Here is a 23,341-nt window from a genome sequence, read left to right as displayed (position 1 = left end):
ATAGAATGTTTATAATGTTCAGCGATTATTGAGGATGTGATACAGAGCTAGGGAGGAAACAAGTTTCATGAGCACTATGATATTTCGGTGAGATGTAGATATGGCCAGGGCTGGCTGTAGCGTCGAGTGGGGAAACTTCGTATAATGAAAGTTTAAGATTTTATAAATTTCTTTATTATACTTTATAAACACAGGTTCATCCTTGTATACAGATAGATTGTTATTAGAGGAAATATACTTGAAAATATGAAGTTCTTGATTAACTTTACTGTTCTAGTACCCCGTATTCCAACAGAGGGCAGATAGAATAAGGACTTTTATTGGAATTGAAGATTCATACTTATAAAATTGTATATCTGCGAGAGGGTTTGAGATACTATGGGCAGCTAGCTTTAAGACGTATATACTTTCTAATCTGAACATGTTGTTGAGAGTTGGTTTCATGGGTTCTATATGGAGGGTTAGCATGGCTTTAGAAAGGTGTGTTCACCATCTGCTACTTTGTTAACGTAGCCTTGCCGCGGCCTCGTGGCCGTTAGAAACGAGGGATGAGCCCTATGTATATTTGTAATGCTTTATAGCAAGGATGCATAGAAGAAAGTAAGAGAGATATTAAGAATCAAACTCCGCATTCACCCACACCGGCATCGTCGTCTTTCTGCGCATCCACCCCCCGAAGTAATGTAGACAGGCAAACACCCCCGTCCCTGCGCCGACTGCGATCAGGGCCTGCGTGGTGAATGTCCAGATCCAGCCGGTGGATGCGTACCAGGGGGATATAAAGAACTATGTAGGCAAGGAGTTTGTCATGTTAGTTTTTGGTTAGGTTGAGGGGGAACTTTTTGTGGAGGGAGTACGGACCGGATTCACAAATGCGCTGAGATTCAATACCACGGCGTAGAATACCACTATGCTGGATGATTGTAGTGGGTAGCAGTCGACGATGTAGGCGCTTGTGATTGTGTTGCCGATTTGGAGACCTGAGGCGACTTTTCCGGAGTGTTAGTGTTAGCTTCTTCTTTCATTTTCCTATCACATCGGTTGGGAGTATATTAATGCGACCCGAACACCCATCCACTCACAGGTCTGGTAAAAAGAAAGTGAGAGCAAGGCAGGAAAGGCAAGAAGACATACACAGAAACAACCCCACCTGCCCAATTACCCAATGCCAACTCCTCTCAACACTGACACCCCAAACAACCAACCCGACACCGCTGACCACGACCGCCGGATACGCCATCCACAGCCTCATCTCCGGCACGCGGATGCCGCCGTTCCTTGCACTCAGTACGCGCATGAGTCGATCGCTCAACCGGCCCGAGAGGAACGCCTCGCTGATCACCGTCCCCAGCAACAGGCCTAGGAACAGCAGGCCCTGGATCACTGGGGGGTGGGACTCGTAGGCGGCTGGCATCATGGTTATTATGGAGAGGATCCACCAGTACCAAGTAAAGGAATAGCCGGTAACGGCGAGGACGATGACGGGGAGGCGGAAGGTGAGGAGGAAGCGGTGGGTTGCGGACCAGGGACGGGGGTGATTGAGGCCGGGGATGGGGCGGAAGTTGAGGATGGGGAGGGTTTGGGTTCGAGGTATGGTCTTTTCTTGGGCTGTTGTTGACGGGGGTGGTGTAGATGTAGATGTAGATGTAGATGTAGGTGGAGAGGATGAGTGAGGTTTCTTATTCTCTTCGAGAGCTGAGAGTATAGACTCGGATGAAGAAGGGTGTGTGAGCATGAGACTGCGAGGATAGAGAGTCTCTGGCATGAAGAAAAGTTCGAGGACGAAGAGTAGTCCGAATAGAATGGCTGTGAACCAGTTAATCCAGGCGGCGCTGACGAGATTGAGGAATCCGCCGACTTCATCACATTAGTCTTATATCCATATACATAGAACGATGTATAGAAAACATACAGGTAGGGCCTAACAGCAAACCCGAATCCAGAGCAAGAACCCAGAACCCCAGTTTCTGACCCCTCTCATAGTCGAAGAACAGATCATTTACTGTCATCAATCAGCATCATTTCAACTTACTAGGATAATCCCAGTCGCTGTATCGTATTACCCACCCACAGCCATGCCCACCGTCGCTCCCGGACTCACCCCCAACCCCTGAAAGAACCTCGCCGCCATATACCCAGCATATTTATCAGCGACTGCAGCGCCGATGCTCGAGACGAAGGAGATGACGGTGCCGACGATGAAGATGATGCGTCGGCCGTAGATATCAGCCAGGGAGGACCAGAGAAGCGGGCCTACAGATAGGCCTAGAGCGGGTATAGCTACGGTCCAATTGACCTGGTCATATGAGATTTCGAATTGGGCTTGGATGGCCGGGAATGAGGGAACGGTGGTGGTAGTGATGTAGGTGAAGAGGAAGTACCTGGTCTTGTCAGAGCGACTGCCAGTTGATGTTGTAAGTTCAAGTAGAGCAAGGGGTGGCAGGTATACTTGAGCATCACGATTCCGAGGATCGAATGTTTTCGCACCCAGGACCAGTTCAATGGATCTAGGGGATCGGATGTGGGCTGTGGATGGATTTTGACATCATTCTCCGTCTGAGGGATATTGACACTGATTCCTTCGACAGGTGCACGCTGCTTTTCGTCGAAAGGAGATGCCATGGTTGGAAAGTATACAAAAAGTGCATACTATACCTGTGTTTCCATTGTTAGAGCCTACTAAAGTACATACAAGTACTATATAAACCAGTCCCTCTTATCAGTAAAGTCTATCACTGAACATGGCAAAAACCAAATGGATGCATATGAGCGGACCCGCGAATCATACGGCATGGCGATATCTTGCTTATCGCCAGCCTCAGGCCTTCTATTAGGGCTTCTCACACAGTATGTCAACTCAACAACCATAACGCGGGGATTGGGGCTGACCAGTCAAAGCATTGCTCTGTTACTGATAAGGGCTAATATTGGTAGATCCTGGTCAATACCGAGTAGAATCATCCCGCAGCTGAGACGTCAAGTTAGGGCTGCCGCTGTCATGTGTGCCATGTAGATGCGACATCAGTCAGTTGTTTTTGTATTGATTATTGCAATGCGATAGCGAGGGTAAACAAGGGATGTACAGTACAATTGATATTACAACAACACCTACCATATGCAGAATGTCGAATGCCAGTCCAGATGATGTATTGAGCCAAACCCAAGCCAACCGATCTCTTTGTTTCATCTGCAGAACCGATCCTTTCCCGAATAGGTTACTATTTGGAGAGACTTGGATCGCTCAGTCCGCTGCATCAGAACTGATAAGAACCCTCGATCTGACCGGTTACATGGTGGCTTGCGTACAGGTTTGTCATGGCTTTATGATTCAATTCCTATCATGTCTGTCAGCATTCTGCCCGTTTAGGTATACAGATGGAGATTCTTTGCTGCGCGCAGCCATGTTGATTAGAGCTACAGGTAGATTCACGGTCCTCGGCCGTCTCCAAGGTTGCTGAACTATGCAGTCATAGACTAGTATATAGATATGTAGATGGCCTGCTATACAGTATACAGTAGCGTTGTTGCAATTCGGTTCCTTCGCTTCAGTTTCTACTATCTTTGCCGCTAGAATGTATGAAAGACTCACTCACAATGCCTCCGACGAACCAACCGAATACACATCTCTCATCCCTAAACCTGCGGACGAGCCCTATGAGCAAGATTGCGACGAGGGCCCTGTCGCAAGGCAGTACCTCAAGGAATTTTGGCATCTGTTGAAGGACTCCATCCCGGTCATTCTGGCGTACACACTCCAGAATAGCCTTCAAACTGTATCGGTTCTCGTCGTCGGACGCTCGTCCGCCGAGAACCTCGCCACTGCGGCCTTCTCGTTGATGTTTGCCATGATCACGGCCTGGATGATTGCTCTCGGAGGAACCACCGCTCTCGATACCCTAGCGTCCTCGTCTTTCACAGGTAGCTCGAACAAGCACGACCTAGGCATCCTGCTGCAGCGGGGGTTCTTTGTCCTCACCCTCTTCTACATCCCTATTGCTATTCTCTGGGCCTGTTCGGAACCGGTTTTCTTGCTCCTCGGCCAGGATCCACAACTTTCCAGACACAGTGCGCGGTTTTTGACCTGCTTGATTCCCGGTGGGTTGGGATACATCTACTTCGAGTTAATGAAGAAGTATCTGCAAGCGCAGGGTAAGACAAACCGGCCCTCCTCGTTTGAACTCACCGCTGAATTTGCCCCTGTAGGTATTATGCGCCCCGGTACATACGTCTTGCTGATTACATCACCTCTCAACGGACTGCTCAATTATCTCTGCTGTTACACCTTCCAGATGGGCCTGTTGGGCGCCCCCCTCGCCACTGGTCTCTCCTACTGGCTCTCATTTGCTCTGTTGGTGCTCTACGCCCGGTTTATTGCCGGCTCCGAATGCTGGGGCGGGTGGTCGCGCGAATCCCTCCAGAACGCCGGCACTTTCGCCCGGCTCGCCATCCTGGGCGTCATCCATGTCGGCACGGAATGGTGGGCCTTCGAGATCGTAGCACTGGCCGCTGGACGCCTAGGAACCATCCCACTCGCCGCGCAGAGCGTTATCATGACCGCCGATCAAGTGCTCAACACGATCCCATTCGGGGTAGGCGTGGCCACGTCGGCACGCGTGGGTAACCTTCTCGGTTCGCGAAACGCCCGCGGGGCTGCTATAGCAGCCAATACGGCGGCGTGGCTCAGCATGGTCCTGGGAGGGGTGGTTCTGGCCGTGCTGATGGGGACGCGGGAGCATTTCGCGCGAATCTTCAACTCCGACGAGCGTGTGGTACGACTGACGGCCGAGGTGTTGCCGTTCGTGGCCCTGTTCCAGATTGCTGACGGCTTGAACGGAAGCTGCGGTGGCAGTCTGCGTGGGATGGGTCGGCAGCATGTGGGTGCCTTGGTCAATCTGGTCAGTTACTACGGCGGCGCGTTGCCCCTTGGCATCTGGTTGGCGTTCCATGGCTGGGGACTGAAGGGCCTCTGGGTGGGACAGTGCATCGCGCTGTATCTGGTGGGGGCGCTGGAATGGACGATTGTGGGCTGGAGCCACTGGGAGAAGGAGGTTGATCGGGCATTCTTTCGGATGGATGAAAGTGAGCGGGTGGGAGTGTAGGCAAGGGGTTGCTAGAGACGGCTTCTCTTTGTAGTGACTGAAATAGGAAGCTGAGAGGAGACGCAGTGTTATCTTGGCTTATGTGCCCCAGACGGAGTGATCAGATGTATTTCCGAGGACAATCCTAAAATGCATGATTTCATTGAATGAAGAGAAGAGACGACAAGAAGGATGACATCAAAAGTTTAGGCCAGAGATAACAAAAGATTAGAGATAAGAGATGAGAGATAAGATAAGCCCGTTTTAGTCTCTCCGGCGGCCTTCCTTTTTGGGCGATGCGTCTCTCCGTCTGTTGCCCCAATCGGGTTTGAGACTCCTTTCTCTGTTTACAACCGTCACGTCTAACCATCAATGTTCATGCTGGGTGTCTATATCCAAATGAAGAAAGTCGTTGGAGACGCTGATGTTTCAATTACTCGGTGGAACATGGAGGTCAACTCTCGCTGGTCCCTCAAAGTCATTTGCAACCACAACTATAAATGAATAGGTCCCATCAATCTGATTGATTTCAGTGCATCTTTCTTCTTCTAGCACAAAGATCAAGTCACTAATCATGATGTTGACTAAAACCACCCTTCTTGCCTTCTTTGCTCTGGCATCTGCTCATAGCAACCTTCAAACCCCATTGTCCGGTCCCCATCAATCCTTATGGTACAATACTCTCCCAGGAGATGGAGGAACACAGGTATGTCTCCTCATCTTGAACGACATCAGCAGCTAATGGCCCAGGCCGACTCTGTCTTCTCCGGTATCTCAACGTTCGGTCGTCTTCCCTATTTCCCATGTCTCTCTAGCGAAGCTGAGAAATACGACATCGCCTTCATAGGTATGTGCATTCTATCGTCTCGTTGCGATCAAACATTAACGTAGCGTGATGACAGGAGCCCCCTTCGACACCGGCACATCCTACCGCCCCGGTGCTCGGTTCGGACCAAGCGGTATCAGACAAGGTTCCCGTCGTCTCAATCTCTAGTATGTCATGTCCCTCAGATGTACGCTCATATGTCGTCTACCAAGGCTCACGCAAATTGGCCTTCAGCGGTGGCTACAATGTCCCGCTCGAAGCGAACCCGTTTACCAGCGATCTGAGGATTCTTGATTGCGGTGATATCCCTGTAACCTCGTATGTCACCTGTTTGTTCGGTGTAATTTTTCTTTGCTAATAAAACAGATATGACAACGCCTGGGCCATCCAGCAGATCGAAGAAGGACACAATAGCGTCCTCATGCGCAAGCCCTTCACCGATGCAGATTCCTATGGCCTATCGAAGGCAGGCAAGACCCTGCCGAGAATCATCACCCTTGGAGGAGACCACACCATCACTTTGCCCCTGCTGCGGAGTATCAACAAGGCGTACGGGCCTGTGACTGTGATTCATTTCGATTCTCACTTGTAAGTCTATCTGCAGTGTCTTGCGTCTATGTCTAATCACTATGGCAGAGATTCCTGGAAACCTAAAGTCTTCGGCGGCTCCCCGAGTAAAGTGGCATCCATCAACCACGGCACCTACTTCTACCACGCCGCGATGGAGGGCCTGCTCAAGAACGACACGAACATCCACGCGGGCATCCGTACCACCCTTTCTGGTCCCTCTGACTACGGGAACGATGGATACTGCGGATTCGAAATAGTCGAAGCCAGAGAGATCGACACTATTGGTAATTCCAGCATAATTCCCCCGTAAAGATACAGCCAGCTAAAAGAAGAACCAGGAACCGACGGTATCATTAAGAAAATTAGAGACAGAGTCGGCACCGAAAACCCGGTGTATCTCTCTATTGATATCGACACACTCGACCCGGCTTGTACGGCTTCCTTCTTTTATCATTCCGATTTTATACTATTCCAAGCCATTCCGAGCTAACTACCCCTGGCCTTCACAGTCGCCCCTGCAACCGGAACCCCCGAGACCGGCGGCTGGTCTACGCGTGAACTTCGAACGATTGTTCGTGGCTTGGACGGACTGAACCTCATCGGCTCCGATATCGTAGAAGTTGCCCCTGCTTACGATACCAATGCTGAACTGTCTACTATGTATGTCTTCTTCCAACGCGGCTGCGCTCTCCCTCCCTCTTCTAATCTGCATTATGAATCGAGTTATTTAATTCCAACCGCTGACCATTTTGTGATTCCAGGGCCGCCGCCGACGTTCTATACGAGATCTTGACAATCATGGTGAAGAAGGGACCGTTGACTGTTCCGGAAAGGACGGATCTGTAGATAATTCATTTTTGTGGATGAGTTGATTACCCACTACATACTATCTACATCCCCAACCGTGACTTGGTATACATCCGTCTGTATTGATGTTTGCGCAGTACCTAGGTAGTAGTGCATGAAGAATAACTATCGAGAAGAATTGTTGACTATCTTATTTCTTTATTTTTATTTCCTAAATATGACCACGAAGAAATATAATTAGTAACTTTGATATACAAGATAGATTAGTCCAAGCTAATCCATCTCAAACCTCTACGTTCACATCTACCTTGGCCTACTTGACCAAGCCAGAAACATCGTCGACAGAATGATATCGCAGACGAACGCAGGTAGTGGGGGTCTAGTATGTAGTATGTAGTATGTAGTATGGAGGAGGTAGGAGGGAGGATGTAGAATGTACGTACATACATGCATAAAAACTGTTTCTTCTATCTATCTATCTGTTAAGAATGGACCTACAGATCCAACTAAGAATAAGGTACATTGATAGAACGCTCCGAACGTCAATCCGACTTTCTGGTATGATATGATATGATATGATATGGTATGATGGTCTAAGAAGTAGCTAAGTGCGAATAGGATAGAAAAAGAGAAAAGGAGAAAGATAAGTCAGAAAGGAACAGGAAAAATAAGTAGGTTAACGCCGTCTGTCTGTTTGCCTGGCTGGTTAACTGGCTGGCTAAGACAAATTCAAGTGCGCGTTTCGAACTGCAGAATTGCAGACCAGACCAATCCACAACCGGACGCCATCGCATAAAGGATCTAAGTTGGCCATCAAACGAACGCCCAAAAAGCAAAGAGATAAGAACAAAAAAAAGACTATAAACAGGCAAAGCAGATTATAAATGCCCATGCAACCGTACCCGATAAAGACAAGTCGTATCATTAGACCCCCAATTCGACTTCATCCTCAACACGACCTTATCCACCCTCACACCAGCGATATCGATCGTTGCGTCGAGGGTGTACTTCTGAACATTATTAGGCGCCTCGGCGTTATAGATCCAACGACCGATGCGATAAAAGGTCGAGCCGAGGAGCGGGTCATCAGAGAAGGCGCTATCAGGCTGATTGCGGTACGCGAAGCGCAGTGGTTCCATGAGGTTTTCGTGCAGAGTGCGGCCGTTCGCGAGGAGGGTGTCGCCCTCGCGCGAGAGGTAGGTGTTCGGGGCGTTGTCACCCTCCAGGAAAACGAACTGCGCCCAGAGTTCCATCTCCTTGGGGGCTCTTTCGGGGTGGACGACGGCGCCGCGGGGCATGTGTTCCACGACGACTTCTTGGGGCACAGCAGGGCGGCCGAGGTCGACGCCGAGTTGCGACATGCCGTCGCGGAGGGCGCTGCACCAGCAGTCGCCGACGTCTTCCCAGGGTAGCAAGGCTGCCAGGGCCGGCGATGAGCGTCCATACTGCATCTGCATCATCCAGGTGTACATTTTCTGGAAATAACCGTTCTTCACGACGTATGTGGGACTGCTCAGGTGGGGGTTGATGATGGCGCCCATGCCGAGCGTGAAGAAATTGGTTCCCGCTAGGTCTTGGTGCTGCGATCCCGGTTTCGATACCCGCTCGATAATCGTGGTGGCCTGCGGGCCTTCGGACTTGATCATTTGCATTTCTTTCGATAGCGACGAGACTTCGTTCCCGAGACGCACGACGTGGTGGGTGAGCATCTTGACGGATTCTGAGCTGTTGGCGTTGAAAGAGAGATCTAATGGGGCGCCAAACGGATAGCGCCAGCCGACGCAGCACGAGGTGTTCATGATGGTGAGGATGGATACGGCGGTCAATAATAAGGCCACAACGGTTCGAAATGCAGTTTTGGGGATCTTGAGTGGCGATTCAACGAAGGGGATGCAAACTTCATAGTGGTGAGAACGCTGCTGCGACGGCGTTGACATGGGAGGAGGCGACATGGTTTGTTGGTATGAGGACCCCCGTTTTGACGAGTTGTGTATTGACGGATCGCGCGAAAGGCTTCGTACGATGCGGCCAGGGATTATGGTTTTTGTAGCGCCCCAAGAGGACTGCGGTTGAGACTCGGGCTGCACAGAAGGTGCGGGCACCGGTTCGGGTTCTTGCACACGTTCTGGCTCTGGTTCTGGCTCTGGCTCTAGGTACGGTTCTGGTTCTGGTGAGGGCTCCGGCTCGGGGTCTGATTGAGGCTTGGGTTTAAGCGGAGGGGCCACTTCAGGGGATCGCGGTTGAGAGAGTGACAGTTGAGTTGTAGGCTCGTCTTCCTCTTCGATGACCTCATTAGCGAATGCAAGGCCTGAAAACCGACGAGGCGGCGCGCTGATATTCCGGCCTTGCAGTTCGTCCCGGAAAGCACCCCCACGCGTTCGTTGCAGGTTATCCTCATGGATGTCGCGCTCGACTGTAAACGAGATGACCGATTCGTTGTCCAGTGAACTCTGAAACTGGGGTGAGCTGAGACCGTTTAGATTGGGAGCCGCGGAACCAAATCGCATCATCGGCGAAGGATACAGCGAATCTGTAGGACGAGCAAAGTTCTGAGTAGGACTGGACACCGTAGAAAGGGTATGGGGAATAGGCGGAGTCGGCGTAGGCGTAGAACCCGACTGCACATCATCCGGAAAGTTAGGGGACTGGGTGGCTTCGCGCAAGCCATCGAAGAGCTGCTGGTCTGGCGTCGGCTCGCGCATCGATCTTCGAACCGGCTCTGGGGTGGGAGACTTAAGTTTGGGTTGCGAACGGGTGTTGGCTCCCGTGGATTCGTTCGCGCGATCCTCAGCTTGCTTCACACCCTCTTCGATGGTTTTGGCGATCTCGGCGAGACCGCGCTTGGGCTGCACGGTCAGCTTGCGCGGCAGAATGGCCGTCGTGGACGAGCCGTAGGCAAAGGAGTTTTTGGCGGGGATGTCCGGCAAGACGGGGTTCGTCGCGGCCGCGTTTAAAATGTAGGGCTGTTTGCCAGTCGGCCGGGCCACCGACGCCCCGGCACGCCGGGTGGAGGTGCGCTTCTTGGGAGGCATTCCCGTTGATACAGGCGGAGTCTTATCCTGCAAGCTAGTAGCAACCAGAAACGTGTGAATGTCTGAGTCCTGTCAGGACGGATTAACTTGGAAACCCCAGCAAAGAATTCACGGATACCTACGTCTTGCAAGGATGCAAACAGCAAATAAGGGCGGGGCTCTAATACAAAGAGAACTTCCGTTTCAGCTTCTCTTCAGACGAATCTGCGATCCCCAGGTTTTGGGCCTCAGGCAGGAATGATACTAGACGGTCTGGCTTGGCGACACGATCGACATGAATCCACGGTGAAGGTGGAAGTGAAATCCAGGATGGATGGACGGAAGCAAAAAGAAGGTCGACACGAGCAAAGGATCTATTTAGATTCTTGCATGTGGGACGTGACAATTGCCTTGCGTCGTTGAAGAGGATTGCAATGGCCTTTGCTCGACCTCGAATGGAGCCCAGGTGAAAGAAAGCAACGGCAACCACGTCGCGACCGCCACGGATTGGGTCCCTTTGTGTTGGCGATGAATGAAAGCACAGTTTGAGAATTGACGTTTCAGATTCTGCTGTGAAAGAAAGCAAGATGGTCACAATTGAATGTCTTCAGACGGACGAGATCCAGTGCGCCTTGTCCGACGAGTACTTCACTCAATTCCTCTGCGCGACAGGGAACACGGCGCGTATAAGACGCGGATGCAGCGATTCAGTAGGCGGGACTTGCGCGCAGCAACCACCGATGGCAAGACGCGACGCAAGAGAGTCTTCACTCGAGCGTCAGGATGAGTCGGAATGCTTTACTCAGCGAGAAGCTCAGGCGCGCCGAAGAGTCTCTGAAAGGAAAGACAGTTTGCTGGGCGAAGTTGACAAGACGGTACGGTAACTGCAGCCGGGCGGGTGATGGGAGATGGCCCGATTGGGCTTAGTCGCGTACCAGCCCGCCATTTACCCCGATCGGGAAGGTGTTTGTCGCTTTTGTTTCTTTTGTCTGGTTTGCCTTTCCTTGTCTTCTGCACTTCGAAGTCTTTGTTTTGGTCTTATCTTGGTGTTCTCCTTGTCTTCTCCTTGTGTCTTTTGAACTTCTATTCTTAACTTAAACTCATATTTCATACAGGCTTCATTTACAGCTGTCCCTCCTTGAACAGCAATCCCTGCGCTTCTATCGTAACTCCAAGTATGAATGATGGATAATGTACAAACAAGGAAATAAAAGAGTCCATAAGCCCATGACCGCGGCCTCATGCAAAATCATCGCGTCTAACAGGTCCAAGCACCGACGATGCCGTCCTTGCGGCCTTCGACGAGGAATCCTTCCTTGAGTCGCACGTGATCGACCGTCGCGTGAGACGGTCCCGTGTCGTCGGCGCCCACGCCGGCACCGCAATCCCAGTGCTGCCCGTCGGCCTTGTCGTACACCTTCACCACATTCTCGCCGGCCGCCGCAACGATGCGTTTGGAGTCGAACATCATGCTGGTGATGGGGTGGTCGTAGGCGTAGGCGTCGTAGATCGATCCGGTTCGGAGATCCCAGATCTAGATGACGTCAGTCTGCAGGGAACAATCGTAAAGAAAAGAGATAGCAAGCAAAACATACCCTGATACTTCGGTCCGAGCTTCCCGTCACCAGGTGGACGTCGTCAAACTGCAAGCACGTAACGGGGCCGGTATGGCCCACGAGACTCCGATGCACCTGTCCGCTCCGCAGATCCCACAGGCGAACCATTCCGTCGGCCGTACCACACGCCAGCGCCGCGTCGAAGCATTGAACGGCTCCCACAAAGTCCGCGGATGCATCGGGAACTCGGCCGGTCGGTCGCCACTGGGTATCTCCTCCCAGCGAGTCCGCCTGGGCCGCCGCCCATAGGACGTCGAGTGTTTGAACGCATCGGCCCTTGGTCAAGTCCCATTGCCGCAGCGTCTTATCCGCAGAACCCGAGATCAACGTGTTTCCGCGGAAGTGGAGGGCAGTCACCTCGTCGACGTGCGCGTCCAGCGAGAACACATGGCAATCCTCCAGGGTGGTGGAGTGCGATGCTTGGGAGGCGCCGTCGTCATCCTCGTCATCGTCACCCCGGTTCAGACGGTTATTACGAGGCACGGACCGAGCGCGACTCAGATCCCAGAGCTTGACAGATGCATCCATAGAGCCCGTAGCGACGATATTATCCTCGAGCTGTAGACACCGAACTGAGGCGTTGTGTCCCTCCAAAAATCCGGTGCATCGGCCAACGTTGAGGTCCCAAACCCGTACGGTATCGTCTAGGGCTGCGCTGATCATAGTACCAAACGGATAATCGAAATCAATGGCCGTGACCATGTCGGAGTGTGCCGGCATTTCTTTGATCAGCGACCCGGGGGCGAAGTGTTCGTGCAGAATTGGCATTGATCGTTTCCCTGGTGGAACAATCAGTGATTTGCTTGTCATGTAAGCACGCGCAGAAACATACGTATGGATCTCTGTTTTACACTCTTTGGCGAAGGGATCTTCTGGTAGATCGATTCCGACATAAACGATGCATCCATCGCCGGGTCTTCCGAGGCAACAGAGCCCTCGTTCCCTTCCACAGAAGCCGGGGTCACCGGTTGTGCCGGCGTTTCGGGCGGTTCCTCTTGGGTATCTTCGAGCTTATTCTCGATCTCGGTCACTAAGGCCACGGTCAGAACATTATTGCGAGCACGCCCCTGCTATGAGCAGAGGCAAGAAAGCTGTGCAACCCACATTCATGTTCCAGCTCCGCCTCCTCCATCTCCAACCCGGCCAAACGATCCAGAACGATCTTGCGCATATTATGGAGGTTCGCGATCTTGTTGTCGATCTCATGGATCTCCGAGCTACACATATTCTTGCGCACACCCATCAGATCCATGCGTCGCGTCAACAGCTCGCGCTCCTTCTTCAAGTCGCCCGGAGCGGAGGGCAAAGCCGCCCGGTCGCCGCCATCCTTCAGCAGCTTTTTCCCCTTCGAAGAGCGCCGTCGATGCGATTTGCAGTATTCCTGGTCGTCCTGCGAGGCCTGGAAGCCCTGGAAAAGGGAGTAGGAGCTGGCGTCGTCGGGGATGTTCGCGAGGAGGTCGTCGGGGAGGGAGGAGATGGCACGCGACTGGATTTCGGAGGTCGACAGCTTGGAGCGGACGAGGTCGGTCGGGGTGGTTTGGGTCAGGGAGAAGACTTTGCGCTGGCTGGTCGGTCGTCGGAGCTCGCGCTGGATGTCGGCCATGGCATTGTGGTAGTGACCGCCGCTGGAGGACTCGCCGTTGGGGCCCATCAAGTGGCCGGCGGTTGTGGTGACTTTCCGGCCGAAAGCTTCGATATGTCGGGTCTGTGGGAGGAAGAAGAGGGAAGATCAGCGAGTTTCTGGGTTTCTGGGGTGGAGGTATTCTTGGGAAGGCGAGTGTAAATTGAAAAGAAGCAGTGTGAAGCTTGAATCGCCAAGCATGAGGGCAAAGAAGAAAAAAAGAAGCTCATCAAGGCCTTACCGTCAGGCCGGTCCCCAGAAGACCGTCTTGTTCGACAATGTCCGACAGACCAGAAGGGGACTCATCGCGGCGGTGTCTGTCCATGAGAGCAGAAGAGCGAGATGAGGCCTTAGACGCCCATACGTGGTCCGGGGGATGGAGAGGGGGAGACGAGAGATGGTGGCTTTTCTTGGGGAGGAGGGAGAGAATTGATCTTGCGGGAAGGTCGACTTTTGGGCTGGAGCAGGGAAGAAGACGTAAGGTTTCGCTGGCATTACCGCCGTCACATTACCGAGGATAAGAGGCAGCGTCAATAGAGGAGGATGCAAGGGAACTACGTATGGGAATTTCTCGATCAGAAAAAGAAAAAGGGAATGTTAAACACTGACCTTTATACTATTCTTTTGTGGTCAACTGACTCTCTCATGCCTCATCCCCAGTCATGCTCTCATTATATTGTTGGTACATACCTGCCTATACTCCTACCTTAGTATTAATACCGGCATTCACCTGACCTCCGCCATCGGTAACTTACCAGCGGTATCCAGCGGTATCAACTTACTTCGTGGGAGTATGTGACTGACTTGCCCTCTGCAGTTGATGTACGCCCAGAGATGACGCCGTATACAAATCGACCAGTATGACTCAATTCCCCAGATGGAGACAACCCCGTCCCCTCGTTCAAAAAAAAAAAAAAAAAAAAAAAGAAGGCGGTCTCGATCCGACCAACATATTCTCCGGAACGAGCAGCACGACTCAATCAATTCAAATCATTCCAGAGATCGGCGGGTTAGCGCTTTTCCCTGACCAGTGGTTCTCTCTTTACATAACGAGCCCACTCCGTCCGGAGAACAAGAGCCAAAGTCAGAAGTTGGAGCCAAACTTTTGAGGCCAAATCTTCTCCTGCAGCTCCCAACGATCTCCAAAATCCTATTTAGTTCTTCTCTCTATCCTCCCCCCCTCCCTTTTTATTCTTTTTACAGTTCCTCCCAGCAGTGAAAGAATTACCCCTGCAGTTGTATACAGCATTACAACCCCAGTCCAACCTTTCCCACAGGAGTCCGTACAACATGGACACCGCCATTGATCTCTCAAACGCCTCCAAGGCCTTGGATCTGGCCAATATTCGCTTCCAATTGATGTATGTTCACCTCGCCTATGTCTGAACTTCTTCCTACAACCATATCTCCGGTGGCTTGAAACCCAACCACTCAATTCACGATCTACAGTAAACAAATGAACTAAACTAACCAAAATCCCACCTCCCCCTTCCTTCCGCGGGGTCGCGGGGGGAGGGTGGCACATCCCCTCTACACAGTCGCCTCGAAGACACCATCACCTTCCACCTAATCGAGCGGGTGCAATTCCCACTCAACAAGCCGATCTACGTGCGCGACGGCGTCAAGATCCCCAACAGCGACCTCACCCTGCTCGACTACCTTCTCCGCGAACAAGAGCGCATCCAGTCGCGCGTCCGCCGCTACCAGTCCCCCGACGAATATCCCTTCTTCCCGGAGGCGCTGGAAACGCCCATCCTCGCGCCGCTGCAGTACCCGCAGATCCTGCACGCCAACACCGTCAACGTCAACGAGACCATCAAGACGCGGTACATCAACGACATCCTCCCCGCGGTGTGTCCGGGGTTCGGGCGCGCCGACCGCGGCGAGACGCAGGAGAATTATGGCTCGGCGGCGACGTGCGACGTGAACTGTTTGCAGGCGCTGTCGCGACGCATTCACTTTGGGAAGTTTGTGGCCGAGTCGAAGTTCCAGAAGGAGCCGGAGCGGTTTGTCAAGATGATTAAGGAGAATGATCGGAAGGGGATCGATGATGCAATTACGGATGCCAAGGTCGAGCAGAAGGTTCTCGAGCGGTTGGCGCTGAAGGCCAGGACGTATGGCACTGATCCCGCGTTTCAGACGGAGGCGCCGAAGATTCATGTTGATGCTGTGGTGGCTATGTATAAGGTATCTCCCTCTCTCCCTCTCTCTCCCTCTCTCTTCTTTTCCCCCTCTGTCTCGTTTTGTCTTCGTATCTGTTTATGTTTGGTGCTGACCTGTCTAGGAATATGTCATCCCCTTGACCAAGGTCGTCGAAGTCGACTACCTCATGCAGCGCTTGAAGGGCACCCAATGGGAGTAAATGCGGGGATAGACTTTTATGACGGTAATGCACGATTATTCTAGATGTCACGATTGTAAAAACAGAAAAAGACCAAATAGAAGACACGGGACAACCGGGAATAGAATCATAAATGGGAATTGGACCTCCCTCAGGCACCCGACGCTATACATCATAAGTCATGATAAATACCCTGTCCGAACATGTCATAATATTGTTTTAAAATTGTTGATAGATCTATCCATCCCCAAATCTATACTGGCGGCTTCAAATAATCAATCATATCCTTAACCGCGCCCTCCAACTTTCCCCCCTCAATCAACATCAAGCTCCCCTTCGTCCGAATGCCCAGCTCCTGGAACGCGCGCTTCGAATCCGAATGTCCGTCATCATGCTTGTGTGTATAATCAATCGACCCGGAACAGAGGGCATGACGCTCCAGGACCTCATCTTCGGGGTGGAAGAAGAACCGCTCCGCCTCGCCAGCCTTCTTCTTCTTCTTCTGCGGTCGCGAATCCTCCATGTCCAGCTTCGACTCGACCTCCTCGTACGTCTTCGACACGATCAGGTAGTGCGAGAAGTTGTACGGCTCTTTCTCCTCCAACGCCCAGGCGATTTCCTCCTGCAGCATCGTGTACATGGGCGGCACGACCTCCGAGGGCATGTTGATGAGGCGCTCGGTGAGGATCAGGCCGATGGGCGGAGGCGGGGTCTGCGAGAGGAGGGTGGCGAGAGGAGCGAGGGAGGGGTTTGTAGAGGCTTTGCGGTGGAGGTAGGTTGTTAGGTCTTTGATGACGGGGGTGTCCTATTGCGGAGCGGATTGTTAGTCACTGTACCACAAACACGAGGTCCAGCGAGCAAGACAAGGCGCAGATGAGAGCGGGGATACCTTATGTTCCTGCAAGTTCAGCACACTCAAAAAAGCATAGGGATCCGACTCATTGCCATCGACCTTAACAGTCGAGCCCAGTAACGGCTGCGACAGAATCAAGTCCGATAGCGCGGACATGTCGAAGATCTGGGCATCGTTGTCGAAGAGCTGGCGCAGGAGGTTCTTGAGGCCGTGGAAATCCACCGCCGGTTGGGGATCGAACCATTCGAATTCCACATTAACCATGTCAATGTCCTAGATTGCGCCGTCAGTTCATCACTCACTCAACTACCTAATGCGGCGGGGAAATGAAAAAGTTAGAACACACACCTCGTCGGACTCGTCGCCGCCCACGGTCGGGTCGGTGCCGGCCATATCGACGTCGCCGTCTTTGAGTTGCTTGCGTTTAACCATTGTGTGAGAGATTGGGGTATTTGGTGGGATTGACGGATAGAAAGTGAGTTGTTGAACTGGTTGCAGTTGGATTTCTTCGTCGGCGGGCAGGAAAAGTTGCTCGGCGGACTAACCGCTTTTGAACGTCCCCGCGGAGTTTATTGAAGTATGGAATTGGATGGGAGGGAATGGGACAACTACGAGAACACCCGGTGCCAACACTTTTTTTTTCACACTACAGAGCAATAGGTAAAAGGTCGTATTTCTATGACCTCAAAGTGATTAGTCGTTGGACTACGCCAAGATAGCCTCTTTCATCCTTAACTTGAGCTGTCATTCCTGATATATATTGATTGAAGTCCGGATACAATATTTTGCACATGAAGCTCTTGAAGACTCCAACCAAGACCTCAATAAAAGACAAGTTCATCCCAGCATGACATTCTCAAACAACTGAAACAGACACTATGCCTTTCACAACAGCCCAACAAACCCCATTCCCATCCCCAAAGACCCACCAACAAGCCCTTCAAAGATCCTCATCATGATAAGCCTCTTCATGATACGCCTCTGCATGATGATGACGACAGACTCCTCGATGATGATGACCATGGGTAGCACAGAACAAGCCCCTACAGCAACGAGGATGACCAGGTCTCCTGTCACAGTGATGGTGGAGTCTGATGCAACGTCCTGAATTCGGGTTAGAACAACGCAACCCACTTATGGATTAGAGTAAGGAAGTTAACATACTCGGTTGCTCGAAGACCTCGGTGATGCGGAGGACGTAGTCCTGATAGTCCTGATTCTCGAGATCAGTGTCGAGATCGGTTAGGGCTGGGACTGCTGGTGCCGCCAGACCGAGGAGGGGGAGTTGGAGGAGGGCAGCGAGATAGAGGAGCTTCATGTTGATTTGGATTTGGATAGAAATGAGATATGGGATAGATCTTGTTGTGGGGTACTAGTTGAGCCTGTATAGCTGAGTGGTTTTCGAATCTGGGATTGAGAAGCTGGATAGGGAGGAGGAAGGGGTTACTTATACCCTTTATCGGGATATCGAGAGTATAGGAGGGGATGGGGAATGCAGACATAGTCAGATGAGACAGCCCTGAATGCTCATGGTTGGATATCGGGTGCATGCAATAAGAGTCACTCTCATTTTGAATCCATCTGAGACTGTTTCATTTGATCAGAATGCTTATACATTATTTGGCGAATGATAGAAGGAACAAAGGTTGGAAAACTACCCATGTTGGGGAACTTCATGAAAGAGACTAGGAGGTGTAACGGACTGTTGCATGAATGGCATATTGATGATGCTAGTATTACAACTCAAGTCTGAATACAAAGCCATGAAAAGACCTGTAGTGCGTTATTGTGTCTGTCAGCCAGCAACTCATAGATGCAAGTATTGTCAACGGTGAAGCCGTTTGGTCGACTGTTCGTATAGAAGTAGTCATCAGATCTCATCCACCAACCCCATTTCTCTCATTACGCAATCGAATAGGCCATAAGGAGCTTTGAGAATCGTGATGCACGGATTTTGTGGAGTTTCTCTGAGATACGGATTGTCTGTTAGGCCGTGCCTGTGGCCTTACCAGCGCTGCTTGCCCGCGAGTATCATTGCTCCAGGAGACTTGACCAGCCTACTGGGAGACAGGAGCAGAACGTGTAGAGCCACTGAGAAAGAGTTTTATTTGAATCTCTTGTCAGATCTACCTTGTTTGCACGTTCGCTGGCCGAGTCTGTTGATGTTACCCTCGGGGGATCAAAGCTGACCAAATTACATGCAAAGCTGTCCCAGAGATCATGGTGCTAGTTGATGTTTATCATGGAATATACCTCATTTCATCAAATAATGCCAATAATGCGTAGAGAGAATAACACAACCGGCTAATCCGCACTTTTATCTATATAACACTTACCAGAAACCTAGCATATGCACCACACACATGTAGAGAGTTAAACATCATCCTCGACCTGCTCAACAGTCGGGACCTTATCCAACTTCCCCCCAAAGAACTCCGCCACCAACTGCACAGCATCCCAAACGATCTGCACATCCTCCTTACACACCCCCAAGCGCCTCGTCCCCCGAATATGCCAATGAGTCTCTAGCTTCAAATTCTGGCTCATGATCGCCGGGAGCACCACCATCTGCGTATCCAAATCATCCAGAGCGTGCCGATCCGACAGGAACAACCCATAAGTAATCTCCTTCGACAGCCACGCAAAGTCCTGATGCGCTGCAAACAAGTCCAACGTGCCCGACGTGTTCCTCGCATACAGACGCTCCATCCAGGCCGTGCCGCGATCATGATTCGCCTGATCGCATTGCCAGTCCTCGCGCGAGAAACTGTAATCTCTATCTTCGGGCCGCTCGAGCTTGGCGATGGCCAGAATGGCCTCGATGGGCTTGCAGACGCCGACGATGATGACGGATTTGAAGAGCGCTTCGCGCAGACGGCGGATGAGGGCCTGACGGGCGGGCGCGGTGCGGTACGGTTCCTGGTTGATGAGATAGAGGTAGAGTTGGTCTGCGCGTTCGGGGTCCGGCCCCGCGACGATGGTGGAGATGGCTAGGATGTACCATTTCTCGGCGGGGAGGGTCGAGGTGGTGCCTTGGAAGCGGGATTCGAGGGATTCGAAGAGCTGCTGGAAGCGTGGCTCGATGACGGGGGCGCTGGCGGGGATGGCGCTCGTGGTGGACATACTGTGGGTGTGCGATTTCAAGGTGTGGTGAGTAATTTGGGATTGACGTAAAGGTAGAGGGTGTGAGTAGGTGGTGGTGGTGAGGAATTGACGTGGATATGCAGGTGGTTTTAGCCTCCGATTACGGACATCGCGGAGAGCCGCATGGAGATGGCGCATTTGTATAGGATTTCTAGCCATTGGGAATCGAATTGGTTCATGAGAACATCAAATATCTTTCGCAAACATGTCTGTTTCCCGATGTGTCTGGACAAGTACAGATCACAGATCACAGTTGCGGCCCGCGACACTAACCTCGTTGAGTGCCAACTGTATAGCCATCTTCACCATTTACTGCATCCAACAATCTCAACCTCACCGAAACCAAATCGACCGATCGAGACACACTCCACTCTGATTATCTTTAAAAAGGAAGAGTCCCTAGCATTCCATAACCCTCCACCCCACCATAACCTCATGCTTTTCATCATACCCAGACCTTGTTCGCTGCGACCCACTATGATCTCAGCGACTCGGCCATGACATCACATCCGCCTCTGAGATGGTAGTATAAGTATGGCTCTCCTGGTCGACCATTCACCCCTCTTCATCAGATTCTTTTCAACTCCTCTCATCGTCAACTCTCTTCTACTATCAATCTTCTTCTTTTCCACCAACTCAAAACAACACATTTCCAAACAATATGACTGGAACTCAGGGCCAATCCTCCGTTGGTAGCGGCAACCTCTACGTCGACGGTGACCAGCGCACCGCTCCCCAGTCCGAGCAGGGCCGTCCCGCCTACAAGCAGGGTCAGCCTGGAAGCCACAAGAACCTTGACTCGAGTAGGTTCTCCCCGACCTTAACCTTCCCTAACACCCCTTCCCACATACCTCATCACGAGCGATGAACCCACTAACAGGTGTTTACAGAGGACGAACGCTCCATCGCCAACAAGCTCGCCTCGCAAGAAGGCAAGCCCGACCCCGGCAGCTACAAGAACGGCGTCTACGACCCCGAGGCCGAGCTCAGCAAGAAGAACCCCACGCAGCCCGCCGTGAACCACGGCAACGAACCCTCCAAGGGGGCCAAGATCGACCGCGAGTTGCAGCTCGAGGATGAGCAGCGCTTGAAGGAGAAGGGTATCAAGAAATAAATCAATCATACATGACACATCCCGGTGATGAGATATGATTTCTGATTTGTTTGGGTTCTGTTTTCAATTTCGGTTTCGGGGCATTGTTTGAGCACATGTATTATTAGCTACCTGACTATTGGGAATGAAACCACGAGTCCATTGACTGTTTGATGAGATGTTTCGATTCAATTGTAAGTGGGTTTGAACAGAGAAATGTAAATTGGTTGGTTGGTCTATGTCCGAATTATAAGTCCTATACAAATTTCAAAACAAAAAAGAATATATGTTCGGGTAACCTTATGTTCCAGGTCGTTGTCTCGTAATCGGCATGCAGATCATGCACTGGAGGCAGCAGGGCCCAGTGTTGGTGGCATCCACTGTACAGGTTCGTACACCAGCTTTTCAACGTTCAGGTGTGTTGGTGGGGTGCCTCGGGTGGTAGGGTTGGTTGATTTTGGTCCAGTCGGTTCATGACGTCAAAGAGTCAAGGTGATCAACCCTCTTCGAAGAACTTGGGATCATTGTCATGGGGCTCTGCAAAAACATTATGCCAGTAGCCGACGACATTCTCGCACGTCTCGGGCTTGTTGGCCCACGTCTTGAATTCGATCTCGGGGTTGCAGCTGACCCATTTGATCTCCTCCCAGTAGGCGCGCTCGGCGTCGGACCCAAACCGCTTCAGCGCATCTTCCGGCACGATCCAGGCACGGCCGTCTGTGCCGTCCGGGCGCAAGGTGGGAGTCGTCTCCCACTTGTTGCCGAAGACGTTCTCCGCGGGATTGAATTTGGGGTAGTTGGCGTGGATAAAGAACACGCGCGGCGGGCGGTCCACCGAGGGATCCTTCACTCGCCATTTGCCCTGGCTGGTCATCGCGAAGTCGGCGATCGGGTCCGACTGCGCCATGGCCGAGCCGGCAATGCCGCCCTCTTCCTTCGGGTGTCCGATGGCCTGGACGCGCTCGCTGACGGCGTAGAACGGCTCACCGACCGCGGATGCGGCCTGCAGGAAGGTTTCCTTGTCACCCTCGCCGGGGGCGCCCTGGGACAGAAGGCGGAAGTAGTGCGAAGGTCCGTAGTAGTTATAATAGGCGGCTAGTAGCAGCGTACGGTAATGTGTCTTTTTCGATATGAGGATCTCACCGGTTTCCGAGGACTGTCGCTCCGACATGGGCGGCATTTGCTGCCGGGAGATGTTATAGTAGAGAGGCGAGACTGTGGACGTCCAGAAGTCGGGCCAGACGACCATGCCGGTGGATTGGAACGGCTCGTGGTTGAGCAAGATCTCGGGCTTGTCTAGCGGGAAGCAATCGGCATCCATCCAAACGACCTCCTCGAAGGACGAGAACAGAATCGCAAAGACCTTGAGCTGGTAGTGTTCGATAGCGTCCGTGCCGACGACATCCGAAAGAACCAAACACCGCGCGTCCATCTCGGGAAGCAGATCCTCGCAGATCTTCTTCTCATATTCATTCTTATCCTTCACATAAACCTCCACGGGCAAAGTGGACCCGGTGCGGCGCAGCATGCGTAGCGACGACAGAAAGACCGGAAGGTAAGAGCCGCCCGCCGTCGACACAATACCGCGGGTCCCCGGGGAATGGACCGGGCGCAATTTCTTCGAATCGGTGATATTCTGGATGTAGCTTGCATGGGCCTCCTCCAAGATTGTCAAATCATTATCTCCAACGAGCTCGACGAGGTCCGGTCGGGGTTCGGTCGTGGTGGCATTGTAACCGATGGCGCCGACGGGGTTCAGCAGATTGGGAGTGGCACATTTTGGTTCGTGCGTCTCGAGGATCGGTCTGAGGACTTTCCAAAATACATGCTGCCGTTCGGTGAGGGGGACTTCGAAGGCCGTGCTGGGGACGACGGAGGCTGGACTTGGAGTGGGGGTCCAGTTGAAATAGATGGTGCAAATGAGGATCAATGCGCCAGCAATGGAGAGGATGGTCCTCAACCTGCCCGGACGTAGAACCGGCATGGCAGGATTATTGGCGGATTCTTTGTCGGGGGCCTGGATTCAGGGTCTGGAGAAAAATTTTTTTTACAGAGCTAAGGCAATGCGGATGTTAAGCTGCCGGCAGAGGAAGATCTGTGTTTGTTATTGGCTCGGGTGCGCCGGACAAGATGCATGAAGTTTCGATATCAGGTTGGACGAGAGTGACCACGCGAGAATCTAGTCCGATCGAGAAAGTCAGAAAAGTATCAGAGACTCAGCAGCATGGCAGGCAGGGCCTGGGAGTGATGCGTAGGAAATCAGAAGCAAGACTCAGGAGACGCTTTCCGCGCGAGGCCTGCCCAGAGCGACGATCCCAGAAGCCAAGAGACCAATGACCGGGGAGTGATAAGCAGCGGTCCCTATGGTCCCTGTGGTTGAG

At 52.1% G+C, this 23,341-nt stretch overlaps 11 protein-coding genes across 11 annotated transcripts; 4 read left to right on the top strand and 7 right to left on the bottom strand.

Moving 5' to 3' along the window:
* Positions 1 to 612: 612 nt before the first annotated feature.
* On the bottom strand, positions 613 to 2,622 carry LDX57_004976 (putative MFS transporter; the record flags this gene model as incomplete). Its single annotated transcript, XM_046086656.1, has 6 exons — positions 613 to 786; positions 862 to 989; positions 1,135 to 1,857; positions 1,913 to 2,002; positions 2,068 to 2,381; positions 2,450 to 2,622. The coding sequence occupies 6 exons, from the start codon at positions 2,620 to 2,622 to the stop codon at positions 613 to 615; spliced, it is 1,602 nt and encodes a 533-aa protein (XP_045942621.1).
* A 43-nt stretch (positions 2,623 to 2,665) lies between these two features.
* ERC1 (MATE family efflux transporter) lies at positions 2,666 to 5,261 on the top strand. Its single transcript, XM_046086655.1, has 3 exons — positions 2,666 to 2,847; positions 2,935 to 4,149; positions 4,204 to 5,261. Exons 2-3 carry the CDS (start codon positions 3,573 to 3,575, stop codon positions 5,097 to 5,099), a joined length of 1,473 nt encoding a protein of 490 aa, XP_045942620.1. The 5' UTR covers positions 2,666 to 2,847; positions 2,935 to 3,572; the 3' UTR covers positions 5,100 to 5,261.
* Positions 5,262 to 5,652: 391 nt separating this feature from the next.
* On the top strand, positions 5,653 to 7,320 carry LDX57_004974 (agmatinase; the record flags this gene model as incomplete). Its single annotated transcript, XM_046086654.1, has 9 exons — positions 5,653 to 5,784; positions 5,829 to 5,925; positions 5,981 to 6,071; positions 6,139 to 6,222; positions 6,271 to 6,492; positions 6,541 to 6,758; positions 6,813 to 6,905; positions 6,984 to 7,134; positions 7,236 to 7,320. The coding sequence occupies 9 exons, from the start codon at positions 5,653 to 5,655 to the stop codon at positions 7,318 to 7,320; spliced, it is 1,173 nt and encodes a 390-aa protein (XP_045942619.1).
* An 839-nt stretch (positions 7,321 to 8,159) lies between these two features.
* LDX57_004973 (uncharacterized protein) lies at positions 8,160 to 10,313 on the bottom strand (the record flags this gene model as incomplete). Its single annotated transcript, XM_046086653.1, has 1 exon — positions 8,160 to 10,313. The coding sequence occupies one exon, from the start codon at positions 10,311 to 10,313 to the stop codon at positions 8,160 to 8,162; it is 2,154 nt and encodes a 717-aa protein (XP_045942618.1).
* A 1,237-nt stretch (positions 10,314 to 11,550) lies between these two features.
* mdv1 (WD repeat-containing protein) lies at positions 11,551 to 13,854 on the bottom strand (the record flags this gene model as incomplete). The annotated part of the gene is made up of 5 exons (XM_046086652.1): positions 11,551 to 11,826; positions 11,888 to 12,687; positions 12,741 to 12,938; positions 13,013 to 13,613; positions 13,771 to 13,854. The coding sequence occupies 5 exons, from the start codon at positions 13,852 to 13,854 to the stop codon at positions 11,551 to 11,553; spliced, it is 1,959 nt and encodes a 652-aa protein (XP_045942617.1).
* A 965-nt stretch (positions 13,855 to 14,819) lies between these two features.
* On the top strand, positions 14,820 to 15,891 carry ARO7 (chorismate mutase ARO7; the record flags this gene model as incomplete). The annotated part of the gene is made up of 3 exons (XM_046086651.1): positions 14,820 to 14,890; positions 15,068 to 15,716; positions 15,814 to 15,891. The coding sequence occupies 3 exons, from the start codon at positions 14,820 to 14,822 to the stop codon at positions 15,889 to 15,891; spliced, it is 798 nt and encodes a 265-aa protein (XP_045942616.1).
* Positions 15,892 to 16,123: 232 nt separating this feature from the next.
* BCP1 (protein-transporting protein BCP1) lies at positions 16,124 to 17,155 on the bottom strand (the record flags this gene model as incomplete). The annotated part of the gene is made up of 3 exons (XM_046086650.1): positions 16,124 to 16,675; positions 16,760 to 16,996; positions 17,072 to 17,155. 3 exons carry the CDS (start codon positions 17,153 to 17,155, stop codon positions 16,124 to 16,126), a joined length of 873 nt encoding a protein of 290 aa, XP_045942615.1.
* A 453-nt stretch (positions 17,156 to 17,608) lies between these two features.
* LDX57_004969 (uncharacterized protein) lies at positions 17,609 to 18,041 on the bottom strand (the record flags this gene model as incomplete). The annotated part of the gene is made up of 2 exons (XM_046086649.1): positions 17,609 to 17,814; positions 17,888 to 18,041. 2 exons carry the CDS (start codon positions 18,039 to 18,041, stop codon positions 17,609 to 17,611), a joined length of 360 nt encoding a protein of 119 aa, XP_045942614.1.
* Positions 18,042 to 19,096: 1,055 nt separating this feature from the next.
* LDX57_004968 (uncharacterized protein) lies at positions 19,097 to 19,846 on the bottom strand (the record flags this gene model as incomplete). Its single annotated transcript, XM_046086648.1, has 1 exon — positions 19,097 to 19,846. One exon carries the CDS (start codon positions 19,844 to 19,846, stop codon positions 19,097 to 19,099), a length of 750 nt encoding a protein of 249 aa, XP_045942613.1.
* Positions 19,847 to 20,528: 682 nt separating this feature from the next.
* Positions 20,529 to 20,981, top strand: LDX57_004967 (uncharacterized protein; the record flags this gene model as incomplete). The annotated part of the gene is made up of 2 exons (XM_046086647.1): positions 20,529 to 20,670; positions 20,758 to 20,981. 2 exons carry the CDS (start codon positions 20,529 to 20,531, stop codon positions 20,979 to 20,981), a joined length of 366 nt encoding a protein of 121 aa, XP_045942612.1.
* Positions 20,982 to 21,456: 475 nt separating this feature from the next.
* Positions 21,457 to 22,944, bottom strand: MNN2_2 (alpha-mannosyltransferase; the record flags this gene model as incomplete). The annotated part of the gene is made up of 1 exon (XM_046086646.1): positions 21,457 to 22,944. The coding sequence occupies one exon, from the start codon at positions 22,942 to 22,944 to the stop codon at positions 21,457 to 21,459; it is 1,488 nt and encodes a 495-aa protein (XP_045942611.1).
* Positions 22,945 to 23,341: the final 397 nt, after the last annotated feature.

Source organism: Aspergillus melleus (genome assembly GCF_016097325.1).
Source record: "Aspergillus melleus strain CBS 546.65 chromosome Unknown contig2, whole genome shotgun sequence".
Lineage (NCBI taxonomy): Eukaryota > Fungi > Ascomycota > Eurotiomycetes > Eurotiales > Aspergillaceae > Aspergillus > Aspergillus melleus.
Note: the sequence above shows the minus strand (reverse complement) of the source record. Positions and strands in the feature narration are given on the sequence as shown.